This window comes from Citrus clementina, unplaced genomic scaffold (assembly GCF_000493195.1).
Source record: "Citrus clementina cultivar Clemenules unplaced genomic scaffold, Citrus_clementina_v1.0 scaffold_5, whole genome shotgun sequence".
In the NCBI taxonomy this organism is placed as follows: domain Eukaryota; kingdom Viridiplantae; phylum Streptophyta; class Magnoliopsida; order Sapindales; family Rutaceae; genus Citrus; species Citrus x clementina.
Genome location: NW_006262201.1, coordinates 12,902,529 through 12,917,497, shown reverse-complemented (window position 1 = coordinate 12,917,497; position 14,969 = coordinate 12,902,529). Strand labels below are relative to the sequence as shown.

Genomic DNA, 14,969 nt, shown 5'->3' with positions numbered 1-14,969 from the left:
GTTTTGGCCTCCCTTTTGCTGTTGGTGGATACTTCATTCTATATTTTTAATAAATTTTCCTCAATTTATTGAGTATATCACAATTCTATTGAATAAAAAATAAGTCATTATAATATGATTAATTATATTGTTTATTGGGTCATAAATAAATTATTGTCAAGAACTCTGATCCTGAAGTCAAAACAGTTATTAAAAAGTGGCATAAATCCTGTTTATTTATATCATGCTAATGTAGAGTTAACAAGTGTCAAAAATTGCCACTCTAATAGCACAAGCAGGAAATATAAACCATTAAAGAGTGAATGAAAAGAGAGAAGCTAGAATATGGACTGATAATGCATCTTATATAGCCCGTAACATTTGCTCACCATAAAACTAAAGGGAGGATGTGGAACCTGAAGACAAGTCAAATATTAATATATAATTTTTTTTTTCTTTTACTAATTTGATTTGCATTATAACATCACATGTTCCATGCATTTACTCATTCAAATTAATTAAGAATTACATACATCAAGTTTATTCCATACACTCTGCCTGTTTTTAAACATCCATTAAAATTTTAAAATGGTACTTTTTGGCTATTGTTCTCTAAAGAGAGAACATTTATCCTGCAAAATATTTTTAGTTGAGAAAAACTATTATTTCCCCAAAACCTGCCAACAAGGGATAATAATTAATGGTACGCTAATGGCTATTCAAAATTTCACCATCTAATATCACATCAACAGTTTCTCCAATAATCTTACAGTGATATTTTCCTCTCCAATCTGATGAAAAAGAGTGATGTAAAAATAAGCCAACCGGTTAATCCTTCAGTGCGTCTAAAACCTATTTCATCAAATCATATAACAATTAGAATACAAAATTTTCCTCCTCTGCTCCGGCAGAGAGTAGTGAATCTCCCATTTCTCGTAGAGCAGCAGCTGTTGAATCACTTATACCCAGCAGATACTGCAAGCGAGTCAGTTTTTCGGGTGCAGGGTTGCTCTTCATGTATATATTGAATAGATCAGCTAGCTCATCTGGCAATTCCCAAGACAACGGCTCAGCTGGCACAGCTTTGTCACAAGCCAGCAAATCATTTAGCGAGGAAACCTATTTGGAAAAAAAAAAGAAAAAAAAGGCAGAATCAAGCCCCTCAGAACTAGGTATTTGTGCATACGTCATGTACATATACATAAATGGAACCATTTTTCAGTTGAAACAAGCAAAATAACAAGATTATAAACCACATCCATACCACTCCTTGTCGATTCTTCTGTCTCAGCAGTGACACAGCCTGAATCAGGGAGTTTGATAATCTATTTCGTGCAAGCTCATGAACAACCCTTCTAGCCTTCTCAGCATTAATGCTGAGGTCAGCAGAATTTTCTCATAAACTTCCTCCGCATCAAACTCTCCAGTGCCCGATGAGAAAATTTCATCCACTGTCTTCTTAAAGAGATTCTCTCGTAAACTTTCAGAGATCATGTTGTCTAAATCAACACTAGCTTCCTTGAGTTCTCTTATCTGCTTTATATTAGCTTCCCCTGAGCTACTGCTGTTTCCTATAGCAGCTGCCATTTTTGTGGTGGTTATGTTTTTAATTATTTTCTGTGCATACTCTGAAGGCAAACCAACTTGCTTCTGAACCTCATTAAGCTGCTCAATCCTAGCCTTAGTCAATTGCCCATCAGCTAATATCACCTCAGCTTGTTGCCTAAATGCCTGCTCTGCCAGGCCCCTATGGACATCCACAATCTCCTTAGTTGTCAAACCCAGAATCCCACCAAGCTGACTTAGCAGAACATACTCTGAATCATCCTTCTTTGTGGTGATCGAGGCACCAAAAGGGATCTTTGTGACTTCTCCTGTTAGACAATAAAGCAAGTATGTCTTGTAAAGATCAGTTCGATCTCTCTCAGGAAGGTCATCTTTGAGATTTATCTCTGTCTGTCCAGGCTTCCCCATCTTTTCAGCAAGTTCCTTGCTAGGAGTAATTTTCTTAAGTGTCTCAAGGGACTCCCATTCTTCCTCATCCTCATCAGTTTGCTTTTCTTCCTCTTTAATCGGCTCTTCTTCAGAGGTATCAGAAGATTCTCCCTTAATATCTGCCACCAATTCAGTCACAACCAAGGTGTTGAAAGTTATCAGCTTCTTAAGTTCTTTTGCAGCCTCAGTGCGGTTCTCAGCTGCCCGGGCTCGTTTTATATAGATTACAAAAATCCGTCTGACCTGTGCATATATAAGTTGAAGAATAAATAACAAAGTAGGAACCCTTTTTTTTTAAAGGTAGGAAAATGTTAAATGTGAACATTTTTCATTTTAATCACACCACATGGCAGAAGAGATACTTACTGCCTTGCTAGCAATAGACATGGCAGCCTCCCTCGTTAATCGCAAGCCATGTGCAGCCTTTCTCACTGCTTTCTTAACCTCACCATCATAACCTTCAACACCAGAAGAAATTGCATCTTTCACAACCTGGAAAAGGCAACTAAATAATTAGCATGATAAAATTTATCTAACAGCAGCATAAATAGCAGGAATATGAAAGTCCAAGGACTAATAAAAATGCAAATGCAAATTTTAACACAACATCTTTCCACTAATATGGAAAACCTGAAACTTTTAAAGTCTGTGATATTTACGACCTCAAACTAAATATGTGATGATGAGACTTGATCAATAACCCAAACTAAGGAAAATATTGTGATGGTAATTGATAAACATAGGACATTAAAAGACCAGACAGTGCACAATAATTAGCATTTTGTAAAAAAGCACATTGGTATAACTTCTCTACGGAGTGGAATTTTTCTCTATGACCTTTTACCTTCTGACAAGACTAGGCGCTGATAACTAACTGATTTAATCTTAAAAATGGAAGGACACACCGCTAACCATCTGCAACTAGCATAATTTATATAAAGGATGAGTGTTTAACCAACACTGGCCCATTATCTAACCATGAGATGATTCAATTTCTCCACCTATAAGCTATTCCATTTGAAACTACCAGAGACAAGCTTTACCAAGTAGTCAATCTTTAAGCCCAAAAATATATCTAAACAGACCAAGAAAAACTCTTGTACTGTCACCAGGATTCTCATACGACAAAGGAATATAAAAAGAAACCATGCAACCTTTTCAAACAAACTGCCACAAATGTCGGAGTGTGCTGCTTCAACAGTTTGTTGAGGAACGCAAAGCATGACCCGTAACCTCAACAAAGCAGCAACATCCTCATCATTTAGCTCACCATCAGCTACACACTGCTGAAGCTTTTGCCTGTAAATTTCTGCAAACAAAGTAGACATATCAGACACATCTAAACGCAACAAATTTTTCAATTGGCAAAGGAGAAAAAAGAAAAAATAGAAACAAAAAAGTCTGAATTCTTTGCTTCCTCCTGCCCCACCTTACCGAAAAGGTTACAACTCAGATTTGCTCTATAACAGTTTTTAAGGACATTGATGGCACTAATTATTACCTTCATGGATCTCGCTGGCCTTTTGAGGATCAAAGTGCAATTCCTCACAAAGACTTTGAAGGAAAGATGCTTTGCTATCTGCTGCTTCTAAAGCACCACCAGAAACAGCTTGGCCAAGTCTTTTACTGTATACCTTTGAAGTGACGTCAACTATAATGGCCTCTGATTCCCGTTTGCCCAAACCAAATATGTTCCTCAATTGATTCAAAGCAGCAAGCTAACAAAAAGGAAAGAAAAATGAAAGGAATAAAAAGTGATGAGTAACTAATTAGAAACAAAATCCAATAGCAAGAAAAACATCTTAACACTGCCAATAAAAATAAATGCATTGATGTCAAAAAAAAAAAAATCCCTTGTCTGTCCTACCACAAGGGCTCCCAGATGTCAAATGAAGTTCATGAAGTAATTTATGTTTATAAGCAATCTATCTGTTATGAATGCTTGTTTTGCAGAGACATGCAACAAACACACACCTTACTGATTCTTTGTTTATACGACGCACAGAGAGAAACCCATTAATAAGATATGATCATAACTTTTAGCTACAGACTTGATTGAAAGAAGTATGGCCTAATGGATATACTGGAACAGGTTGCACACCTGGGGAACAATTCTTTGAGGCCGCGCAACCCCAACAGTTTAGAACCTAAAACGTCTATTTGGAGATTGTTTGCAGTGAGGCTTAGTTGATATGGAGCTGAGTTATAACAGGACAGCATTTGGTATTGCATACAACTGATGTTTATGATCTGATATGGTAACTAGCTTGGTGGAAGAGGGGAACGCTCAATAATGAGATTACAAGAGATCAAGCCCCAACGTAATACAAGGGATAAATTCCCAAAGTAATACACGGACATGAATAAGGTGAACTAAATGACATGTCTTGGCTTGGACTGCTAAATAAAATCCTTCCAAAATTCAGAGATAAAATGCACAATAAAACTTTTAATCGGGTTTCTTCCTTTATCTTATCCTTTCTATCCTCTAGTTGACGACAACAAACGACATAATATATAAGATCTGATCAACAGACTGAAAGCTCAAACAGTAAAAAGGTATAAGAAGTCTTCCCGGAGCAGCTGGGAGACTGGAATTTTGGGGTACAACAAACACAAGGCTCGTTCACTACCGAGCTAGCCATCAAAAAGGAGATCCCTGTAAAGCAACCACCACAACTATGAACAACGATCAATCATCCTCTAGAAATTATTAAGCAATTAAGCACTTATTGCTCCGGTTATGGAGCATAATCCATCTAACTCTGCAAACCTAATCCACAATGTACAGAATTGCTAAACAAATAGCTGTTCTTTCTTGAGTTGTTTCTCAGCTGCTGGAAATTATATCACCAACCAAGCAGAAAAACACAATAAAAAAGAGTAACTCTATCTGCCAAACTTTCAGTGTAGAAGGCAAACATTGCATGCTTAGCTAAAATCAGGTGACAACCAAAACATGGATTCTATACAAAAAGTATGAGGACCACTTGCTTTAAGTACATTTCAATATACCCTACAAGACCCAATTAAATGCTATTTAGAAAAAATTGTAAAGAAAAAATGTCAGTGTAAGTAGAAAATACTGAGGAAAATAAAAAATGTTTATGTTCACCTTGCTTTCTTCCATGCGGCCACCAGATAAAGAATCTGTTACATACGCTCTGTAAAGCAGCTTCAAGTCATCCATCTTTCTGTCACCATCAAACTCACCACCTAAACCAAAAATTTATATTAGTACCATAAAAAGAATATTGCAAGCCCTAAATTGAATCAAATAGAAAAAGGTTCTTACCTACTAAAGACACCGGACCAACCCCACGGGCAAAGCGATCTGCATTCGGATGCTGCTTTAAAGAAATCAGCAAATTATTAAAAGCCAGCACCTTATCTAGCTCTTCAACAACTTGTGCAACTCCCTTTCTGAAAATTCAGATTACAATATTAGTTACTGTAAATGTAATGGATGAATTATCAAGGAAACTCTAAATTCACAAGTCATGGATAAAGCTACTCCCAATGCTTATTCATGTGCAAAACTATGAGCATCCTATTATATATATGGAGATATGGCACATGAACATAATAAGAAGTTCGTGGTTTAAGATTGACCTGAGCAAAACTAATAATCTTATCTAGTTTAGGATTAGGGCCCTCAGCCTGCTTGTATCACAAATCAGTTAATGACTTTATAAAGTGTATTAGCAATATATAAAATTCGATACACTGTATGTATGTATGTAGCTCAGGAACAAAATAAGTATACTAGATGTAAAAATCTACATAGAGGAAGGACAATAAGTCCATAGAAGTCAAAAATCATGAAGCCCTAGAACTGCAAATCCTATAAGATAAAAAATTCTAACTAATGAACTTACACCATAGTTGCTTCCCAATTAATCGAAATAAAGAAGCCCATAGAGAGCCCAGAATTTAACTGTGTCCCTAACAAACATGTAATCTTCCATCACTTTGTTCTGAAAAATTCTTACGTTTCTTGCAATCTATAGGACCCAAAATATAGCCATAACTGCACAATCCCATAACATAGAAGCCTTAACCCTACCTTCAAGTCTCAAAATTTTTTCCAAGAGCAGAAAGGCTGAAATTTGATATACTATTGGTTAATTAGTTTTGTAAGGTACTGGAAAAATTATTGCAGAAAACAAGCTACTGTGCACTAAAATTGTCAAAATGTGTTACACGTGTTGGATTTGTCTAAAACTGTTAAGCATGTTGAAATTGTCAATATGTACACATGTTGTAATTGTCTAAAATTGTTAAGCATGCTGAACTCGTGAATTGAAAACAGATTAAGGCAGTTCAACATTTCTAAACAAGCTGAACTTGTTGGGCCGGCGGCTAAAAATACTAACTTAACACAGTTACCAGAAGTGTTTCCCTTTAATAATCGCGTTGTGTTTGTGTGTTCCCTTCACACAACTAACTACAAAAAAGTTTGTGCTGTCTCAAATTTTGTAATAAAGTTATCCAAATACTACATAAACACAAAATACCAATTATACCTTACTGTTTAGACTCACCAATACAAGAAGACTCTAAACAACTGCTTAAAGAAGAAAAGGACGACCAAATAGGCTTGACAACACAATGATATTATATATGAGCACAAGTAAAGCCAAATGATTAGTAGTCATACACTACTCTTGTTCTGGACTTCAGTATACTGAGTGCAGTTACAATATTCTCCTCAACCAATTTTCGTGTATGCTCCCTAAACAAATCTTCAGCAAGCTGAAAATAAAACACATCACATACACTAGAGTTATAGACCAGTTACCAGAAGGAGTCAATTAAAAGTAATAAGCTGTGAAGAAGATAAAATCGTACAGCATCGGAAAGACGATACGAAAGCTGTTCTTCTCTTAGTCTAACAATATGCTCTGCATCAACATCTGTAAGCAAATATTTTTCAAACTTTGTTAGCATACATTATGTATCCAAGTGTTAGGAAATATATTTAACTTGGGCATTTTATGAGGACCAGAATGAACAGAATACGAAAAGCATAGAAAATAATTCATTTACAAGTTGTTTGTAAAAAAGTCTAGAGAATTGAACTCGTAATTTATTAAAATACATGGCCTAACCAACCCTGGTAGCGTTAAATATAAATGGGTTATCAGTTTGATAAGAGTTTACAATACAACATAATCAAACAAATCATTTTATGTTAAAAACCAAAAAGGTGACTAACAATACATCCTCTCAGACATAAATTAAAAAAAAAAATATCGCTTATCAAAACCTTTTTCCTCATGAAGTATTAAGGAAGTATTAACATTCACTGATGGAGACCTTAACAAGATTATGCATTTACCTCTGCCAACCGATTTTAGCTTAGAAGCATACAAGCGCTTGGCGTTATCACGGATGGCAATCTCAACCTAGAAGGAGAAAAATACATGTTGGAACTTTTAAAAAATTTAATGGGCAAAAATGAATATATTTCTGACCCTATGGCAATGAATTTGATAACAAAAAATAGACAAGCATAATAGAACAAAGAATACCTGTGAATTGGTGGAACTTTTAATAACTTTAATGGGCAAAACCGACTATGTTTCTGACCCTATGGCATTGAATTCAATAACAGAAGAGAGACAAGCAAGCATAATAGACCAAAGAATACCTGTGAATCGGTGACCTTAAAAACACGCTTCCAAGGTAAAAGGAATGATGATGCTTCCCCAAAGACAAGAGTGGAAACATATATTAGCTTCTGAAATGCCTGCACTGGAGAGTCACTAATAATGGTCAAGCTCCATATCTTAACTAAAATCATAGACAAAGATTTACACTAGCAAAATTATAAGTTAATTACCCAACGTTGTTCCATGTCACCATCACGATCTCCAACTTCAAGCCTTTGCCTGAAAATTCTTCGTCCAATCTACAAACCAATAAGCAAAACAACAGTTTAAGATTGTATACCACATGCATACGGATTCTTAAGATTGTGTTTCCAGATAATTAAATATTAGATTACCTCTACATGCATGGCAGCTGCATCTGGATCATCAATACCTAAAGCTTTCTTAAACTGAACAATTTTATCAACTTCATCACCTCTAAGATCTTCACCTCCGGGAGGAAGGACTGAAGTCACAAACCTAAAGGAGAAATTGAAGGTCTTTAAGTGAACCATATCAAATGTATATAATCGATAGAAATAGATGAATGAATAGAAATTAATTTCCCATTTCACATCAATTTTGTAAATTATAATTCAGACACATACATATATCGAACACTACTCTTGAGGCCTTATAGTTGCTCATGTTATTGAAAATAATCCAATGGTTCAAAAAGCTTTAATCCAATGTTTGATGACTAATTAAACTTTTCTTCATCATTTACCGGCAGTATATTTCAGAAAGCTCTGCATTAAACGCCTCATCTTGTTTGCTCACGCCATATCTGAAAAATTAAACATTTAAATAAGAATAAGTAATAAGAAATAATAGTAATTATAAGAAAAAAAATTAATTTAAAAACCAACTTGCTCGCAATTGCTTCAATGTCCTCTCTCTTCACAGCACCAGGATCATTACAATCGGCCACGTAATCATGTAACCGCTTGGCCGCAACTTCAGGGACGGCCGCGTTCATGGCATAGGCCATTGCCCCACCGGCAGCTCCCAGAATGACAGCCCCACCAATTGCCACATTGCGGGACCCACCGCCATACTTAGACCCTAACTTAAACCCAGCAAATACAGCCCCGGCGATGACGACTGCCGACGTGGCAAGTCTTACAGGCGGCGAGAGCTTATCCACGACAGGCTGTATGCCCTGCAGTTCTTTCCTCGGTCCCCAAATATTATCAGATGGAGTTGCTGTTGGTGTTGCTTCAGCTGATGCAGATGCTGACGTGGCAGCGGAGCGGTTCCGCGGGAAGGAGACTTTGAAACGGCGGCGTTTAGGGAGAGGAGAAGGGTTGAGGAAGGGGGAGAAGAGAAGGGGTCGGTTTGAAGTGGGGGTTGTTAGGAGAGAAGAGTTGTTCATGATTGCTGGCTGCCTCCCTCTGACGATGTCGTTTTGGTGAGATGAGAGAGGGAGTGGGAGTGAGTGTGTGCGTGTTTGTGTAGGGGTAATAGGGTTTAACGAAGAAATAAAGGAAGAAGAAAAAGAAGAGGAACATAGGAAGGGAGAGTTGAAATAATGAGATAGCGTGGTGTCAAGAAGAGGACAAAATCATCTGCCGTTTTGGGCCTTTGCAAGTTTTGGACCGTTTTATTTGAAGTCAGTTTATATAGGCTAAATTTCTCTCCAGATTTTTAGTCTACTCGAGACGGGATTGTAACGGTACTCATAAACCCACAAATTTAGGGAGCCCCTATGTTACAATTAATGTAACATACACACTCAACAACAACCACACAAATTATGGGCCCACATAATTTGTGTGGTTGTTGTTGAGTGTGTATGTTACATTAATTGTAACATAGTATTTGCCCACAAATTTATCTAAGTCCTTCCATTTAAAAATCATCTGCCGTAGATAATTTTATTGTTTAAAATTACATTAAAAAATATTTAATTACAAAAATTCATAGACCAAGTTATTAATAGCCATTTGTTGCTCGAGACCTAACCTAATCTTCTTAATTATAAAAGTATTTAATTATAAAAATACATAATTTTTGTTGCTAGCTTGATTCATATCGTTCTCTTCATAGTACGTATGACATATTAATCGAAATTAGTATGTCTTAAATTTGTCAGATTTGGCTAAAAATCTACCTAAACTTAGCTACAAATCTAATAAAAAAACTCAAGCATAACCTATGTAGATTTAATTGCATATTTGTATGCATTAGAAAAAGTATATTTTATAAAAATAATTAGATAAATTTAATATTTTGGATGTGGTATTATGATTCTAGATATGGTGTTATGATTTGAAATAAATATGTTGCTACTATGGCCGCTGTAGGGTGCAGGCAAAACTCGTTATAGGTTACATGTGAATTTAGTAATTGTTAAAATCCGCAACTAATAGATTTTAAAAAAAAAACTAAAAACTCGCAACAAGTTGTGGGTGGGATTGATAATTTAACTTTTTTGTGGATGTGGGTTTGGTAATGATAAACCCGATTAGGAAATATCCATTGCCATCCTCCTCAAGACTAGATAATGACCCAATTTAAATATTTAAAGTGCCTTAGGGTAGTTGTATTGAGTGGAGCAACTATGTTCTGACAATGCAGCTATCCGAAATGCACCCTTAAGATATAAAATAAATAAAATTTATTTCTCAATATTTGAAAAAAAATTATTCTTTACAATACGCATTAGAGTACTCAATCATTTAACTTTTAAGAATAAGATGAGAAAGTACCTAGTACTAGACATATGCATGGTTTTGTTTGTGAGCTCTTACAATTGAGTAAGAGTATTATTGATGCACCAACTTTTCAAATAAACTATTTATATAAATGGATGTGGCATAATTCTACCGATTAAATAAAAAGAAATAAAAAAATAATTATTTTTTACAATCAAGTAAATAAAAGACAATCAAGTAATTATTTTTTACCACCACTCAACAACAACAATAATTACAATCAAGTAAATTAAAAGACAAGGTAAAAAAGAACATACACTTATATCATGAGACTCCAAATATTACAGTTGTTTTCACGATGTCAATATACCTTAACAAATCATCAGAGGTTTATATCCCACACCTCTTACACTCAAGTGCCTCACAACACTCACTCAATATGAAAGAAATAAATTTTACAAATAATATACTCATGACAAGAGTAGATATTCAAATCTAAAGCAAGTTTGTATATGATTATGAATGAAAGCAAGTGAAAACTCAATAGTATTTTATAGTTGAGAGAATAGAGAAATTGTTGTGCTTAACCCACATTCTAATAGTTACAAAAATTCGTTTATATAAATTTAAGCAAAAACTAGCAATTAAGAACATAAAATTCAAAATCAGCACGAAATCGGCATGCTGATTTGCCTCTAGAAAGCAAACTACTTAACCGCTTTGGGCTTTTCTCATTATTCATATTTTGACCTAAACTTTTTAATAATTACAAAAGTACCTAAAAACTTTTGAAACTTTATTATATAGGTCCTTTTTTAGATTTTTAGAAATAGCATTAAGATCGCATAAATTTTTCGTACTTTTCCACACATCAAAACTTTTCTAGACTTTTTCAAATCAATCTATATACTCAATTCATTTTGATAAAACATTTTTCTTCCATTTTTCTTCAAATATAGAAAACATAGCTTATGGAAAAAAAAAAGATACATTTGAATGTCACGATCATTATTAACTTAAGCTTTTAAATGCTTAACCATGCATGAATGTAGCCAAACTAGTTTTACAAGAACTATGAAAGTGAAACATCACCTAATTTAGTGTTCTTCACATTTGAGCCTTGACTTGATGAGCACAAATTTCTTTGAGCTTGATCTCACATGAATAACTTTTGACCTTTAAGAACTAATGAATCATTACCATATTGTTTGTTATCATTAAAATTAAGGTTTAAAAAACAGTTAAGGTCAATATAATCATTATTGTTGTGTTGTACAAGTTTGTATTACTGCAATTTCTTTCTTCTGAAAACAAAAATGATAGAAGCTCTATTTTACAATCATGTAAAATTATTTTCAAATAAAAAAAAAAATAGCCCCTCATAGATTAATGTTTATTGTTTGTTAACTCTCAAGATGGCCAACATCCCAGCATCCTGTATTGGGCCGATGCAACATATCCCCATTTGTCATACGAGTCATGTGGTGTCAAAGCAAGTGTAGGCGGCACGTACGGAGAATTCAATTTCAATAATAATAAAAAAAAAGAGTAGTGATATTTGACTGTCTTATTTTATCTCAGTAGACTCATTAATCACTTTATAATAATTTCAATTTTGTCAATGTACAAAATTATTAAAAAGTAAAAATAATTTTTATCTTCGTAAACTCTTTCACTTTGCAAGGTACAAATCTTTTATAAATTTCTTGTGAGAAAACAATTAAATGATCTTTAAAAGGGGGGGAAATCACAATTTATACTTTTAAAAAAAGTAGATCAAATTTCTTCATTGGCAACAAACAACATCGGTTCCATATCCAAAACCAAAAAAGTAAGCAAATTGAGAAAGGTCCATCCGCCGCTTGGATAGTCGCTCTCTGAATAGCTTTTCCATACTTTTAACAAGGGAAATAAGAAAAGAAAATTTTAGAGATTGAGCAATTAGCAATACACAAATGGTTAAAATACTAACAACTGAGCAATTAAATACCAAAAACAAATATCTCCATTAAACATGCACACAATATATTAAATTAAGAGTTATGATATAGCCACAAATTTTTATACAAACTTATCTTGTAAAAACTGATTTGACATTAATTCATTGGTTGAATGAAAATATAAAATAATAAAAATAAATCATGTGGGTCAAAAGATATTTAATTCAACCAATTATATCATGTCACATCAGTTTATACAAAATAAATATATACAAGAATTTGTACCTATAATAATACTCTTAAATTAAAGTAACTAGCACTAACAATATTTCTTAGCCCTTTGAGAGACTTTGCCTCTAGCATTAGCTCTACCAACTAATAGAGGTAGTAGATCTCTATTGGTGACCAATCTACATGTTTTATCTTTCCACATTTTCAAGCTTGGAAGCTCTAATCTTTTTAAAAAAAAAAAAAAACCTTAATGTCAAACAACAACAATAAAAAACTACAGCCACCACAAATCGTTGTCTACATGGATCTAACTCCATGAAAATACCTATTTCACATAGTCAAAGGACAGAATAAGGTACAAAATAAAAAGGAAAAGACTATAAGAAAGTACCACTAAGAAAAAAACAATAGAGAGCTCTCTTTTGACAGCATAAAATTGAAAAGTAGAGAGAGAGAGAAAAAATAGGTTGGAAATTTGATCTTACGATAGTTAATTATACAGAACTTGGTATGTTTTTGTTGTGAAAATTTTATCGTCCAACAGCATTGCTAAAATTCTTTTTTCAGAAAATCAATTAATATATTTTAGAAAATTATACAATTGATTCAATGAAAATGAAATTGAATAGTGATGGGCATATTACAAACGATGCATCAACTATTAAATTTTATCACTTTTTTACCATAATGATAAATTTTAATGGGCACCGCATCGGTTAAAATTTAAACTTCGAATCGGGTTGCGTTGAGCTTTTCACTGAAATGGGTCGAGCGCCAACCCGACCGTGGCTATTCATGTGGCAGTCTTACTCTTTCGCGCTCCCGCACTCGGCAGTCGGCACTCGATAGAAACATCCAGACGTAATACGTATGTAAAACATATCCAATCAAATTAACAAAATTGCCCTCGTTCTAAAACTCCATGGCCATCTACCCACTTCGACTCCTGCACTCTCCGTGGTCTGCCAGGAGCATAACTTCAACACTTTCCACCGTCGGATTCTCAAATAAAATCTCAGCCGTCAATCTCCTACCTTTATCTTGCTACCGCTGTCCCGCTTCATCTTCATCTAAATCTTCACCGTCCGTTTCTCATACTTTGACTCGTCCCACTCCAAACTCCTCCGACGACAAATGGGAACCTGTCCGCAAAAAGAAAGTCGCCTTGCGCGTCGGTTACGTTGGCACCGATTACAGAGGTCAATAAATTTCATCTTTTCTATTTTAATTTTGGATTTTGAATAAAAGTGGTCTCTTTTTATCGTTGTTATTATTATTATTATTGTTGCATTTCAGGTCTGCAAATGCAGCGAGATGAGCATTCGTTATCCAGTAAGCTTCTTCAATATTTAACTCTTTATTTGATTTTGAAAATGTTCGAGCATTAATTAAATTGAAAATTTTACTTATCTAGTCATTTTCATGAATACATTATCAAAACTAGCCATATAACATAATTTCTACTATAGTAGTCACATACAGCCAATCTGTACCAAAATGCCCTTAAAACAATCCAACCAAATCTTTTTGACACAGGCGATGGTTGCCATCACCCAAGGTGTGGTGTGGGGCGACGCCTGCAAGAGCTGGGCAAGAGTTATTCAACTTTGGTGGGTGATGATCTCCGGGCGATAGTAGCCATCACCCGCATGTCACGCGGGCAATGGTTTCCATTGTCCGCAAGAGTTCCTCACTTCATGCAGGCAATGGAGAGTTGCAAGTTGGTTGGGTTTGGTTGGTTTGTTTTAAGGATAATTTAGTTCAAGTTGACTGTATGTCGCTATTATAGTAAGAAATTTTGTTATATAGCTAATTTTGACAATGATTCTATATAAGACACTTAATTGGTAAATTTCTGAATTAAATTTGTGTATCTTTTTTTTTTTTTTATATTCCTTGTGTTTTACAAGATAAAGGGCATACATGTCGATTTTTACCCAAAAAGTCTCTCAGCATTGCTGAAATGACCAAATTATTCCTGTTATATTGAATTTTGATTTCAGTCATTGCAGTAGGGGCAGGGAGCTTTTTGAACAAATGGGTAAACTATGTCCTTATGCGCAAAAAGACAAAAACACTGATCCAGATCTTATAATCCCATTGGTTTCTTGCATTTTCTAATGATGAGATGATACAATTAGTTATTTTGAGTTTTGAAGACTGGTTTTCTTAAGTGAACTGTTATGGTAGAAAGTAAACTTCTTTTGAAGGCATTGATCATGTCATGTGTTTGGGTCCACTAGCATCGATGGATCTTGTTAAAGCATTGCATTTTTGGAATGTAGCTATTGAAGGGGAATTGGAAACTGCAGTTTTTAAGGCTGGTGGGATCCGTGAGAGTAACTACGGAAATTTGCAGAAAATTGCGTGGGCTAGAAGTAGCCGAACAGATAAAGGAGTGAGTTACATTTGGATTTGGAATGTTCCCTTATTGCATGTGCCTTGGAATGTACCATTTTCTTATTGTTCTTGGTTTCAAATCATTGTGCAAAATAATATAGGTTCACTCCTTG

General features: G+C 34.7%; 2 protein-coding genes across 2 annotated transcripts in view; one reads left to right on the top strand and one right to left on the bottom strand.

Annotated features, from left to right (window-relative positions):
• Positions 1–670: 670 nt before the first annotated feature.
• On the bottom strand, positions 671–9,203 carry LOC18041040 (protein TIC110, chloroplastic). Its single transcript, XM_006431918.2, is given in 16 exon segments — positions 671–1,098; positions 1,244–1,368; positions 1,371–2,217; positions 2,341–2,466; positions 3,129–3,283; positions 3,476–3,692; positions 5,090–5,190; positions 5,270–5,397; positions 6,635–6,729; positions 6,826–6,890; positions 7,316–7,382; positions 7,628–7,726; positions 7,820–7,888; positions 7,985–8,108; positions 8,356–8,415; positions 8,498–9,203. Coding segments are annotated over 16 exon segments (3,027 nt in total). The 5' UTR covers positions 9,004–9,203; the 3' UTR covers positions 671–855.
• A 4,048-nt stretch (positions 9,204–13,251) lies between these two features.
• LOC18041005 (putative tRNA pseudouridine synthase) overlaps positions 13,252–14,969 on the top strand; it is a 5,998-nt gene continuing 4,280 nt past the window's right edge. Inside the window, exons 1-4 of the mRNA XM_024183012.1 lie at positions 13,252–13,655; positions 13,753–13,788; positions 13,993–14,190; positions 14,742–14,939. Of these exons, the coding sequence (XP_024038780.1) occupies positions 13,379–13,655; positions 13,753–13,788; positions 13,993–14,190; positions 14,742–14,939 (709 nt within the window). The 5' untranslated portion in view covers positions 13,252–13,378. The remainder of the gene's footprint in view (positions 13,656–13,752; positions 13,789–13,992; positions 14,191–14,741; positions 14,940–14,969) is intronic.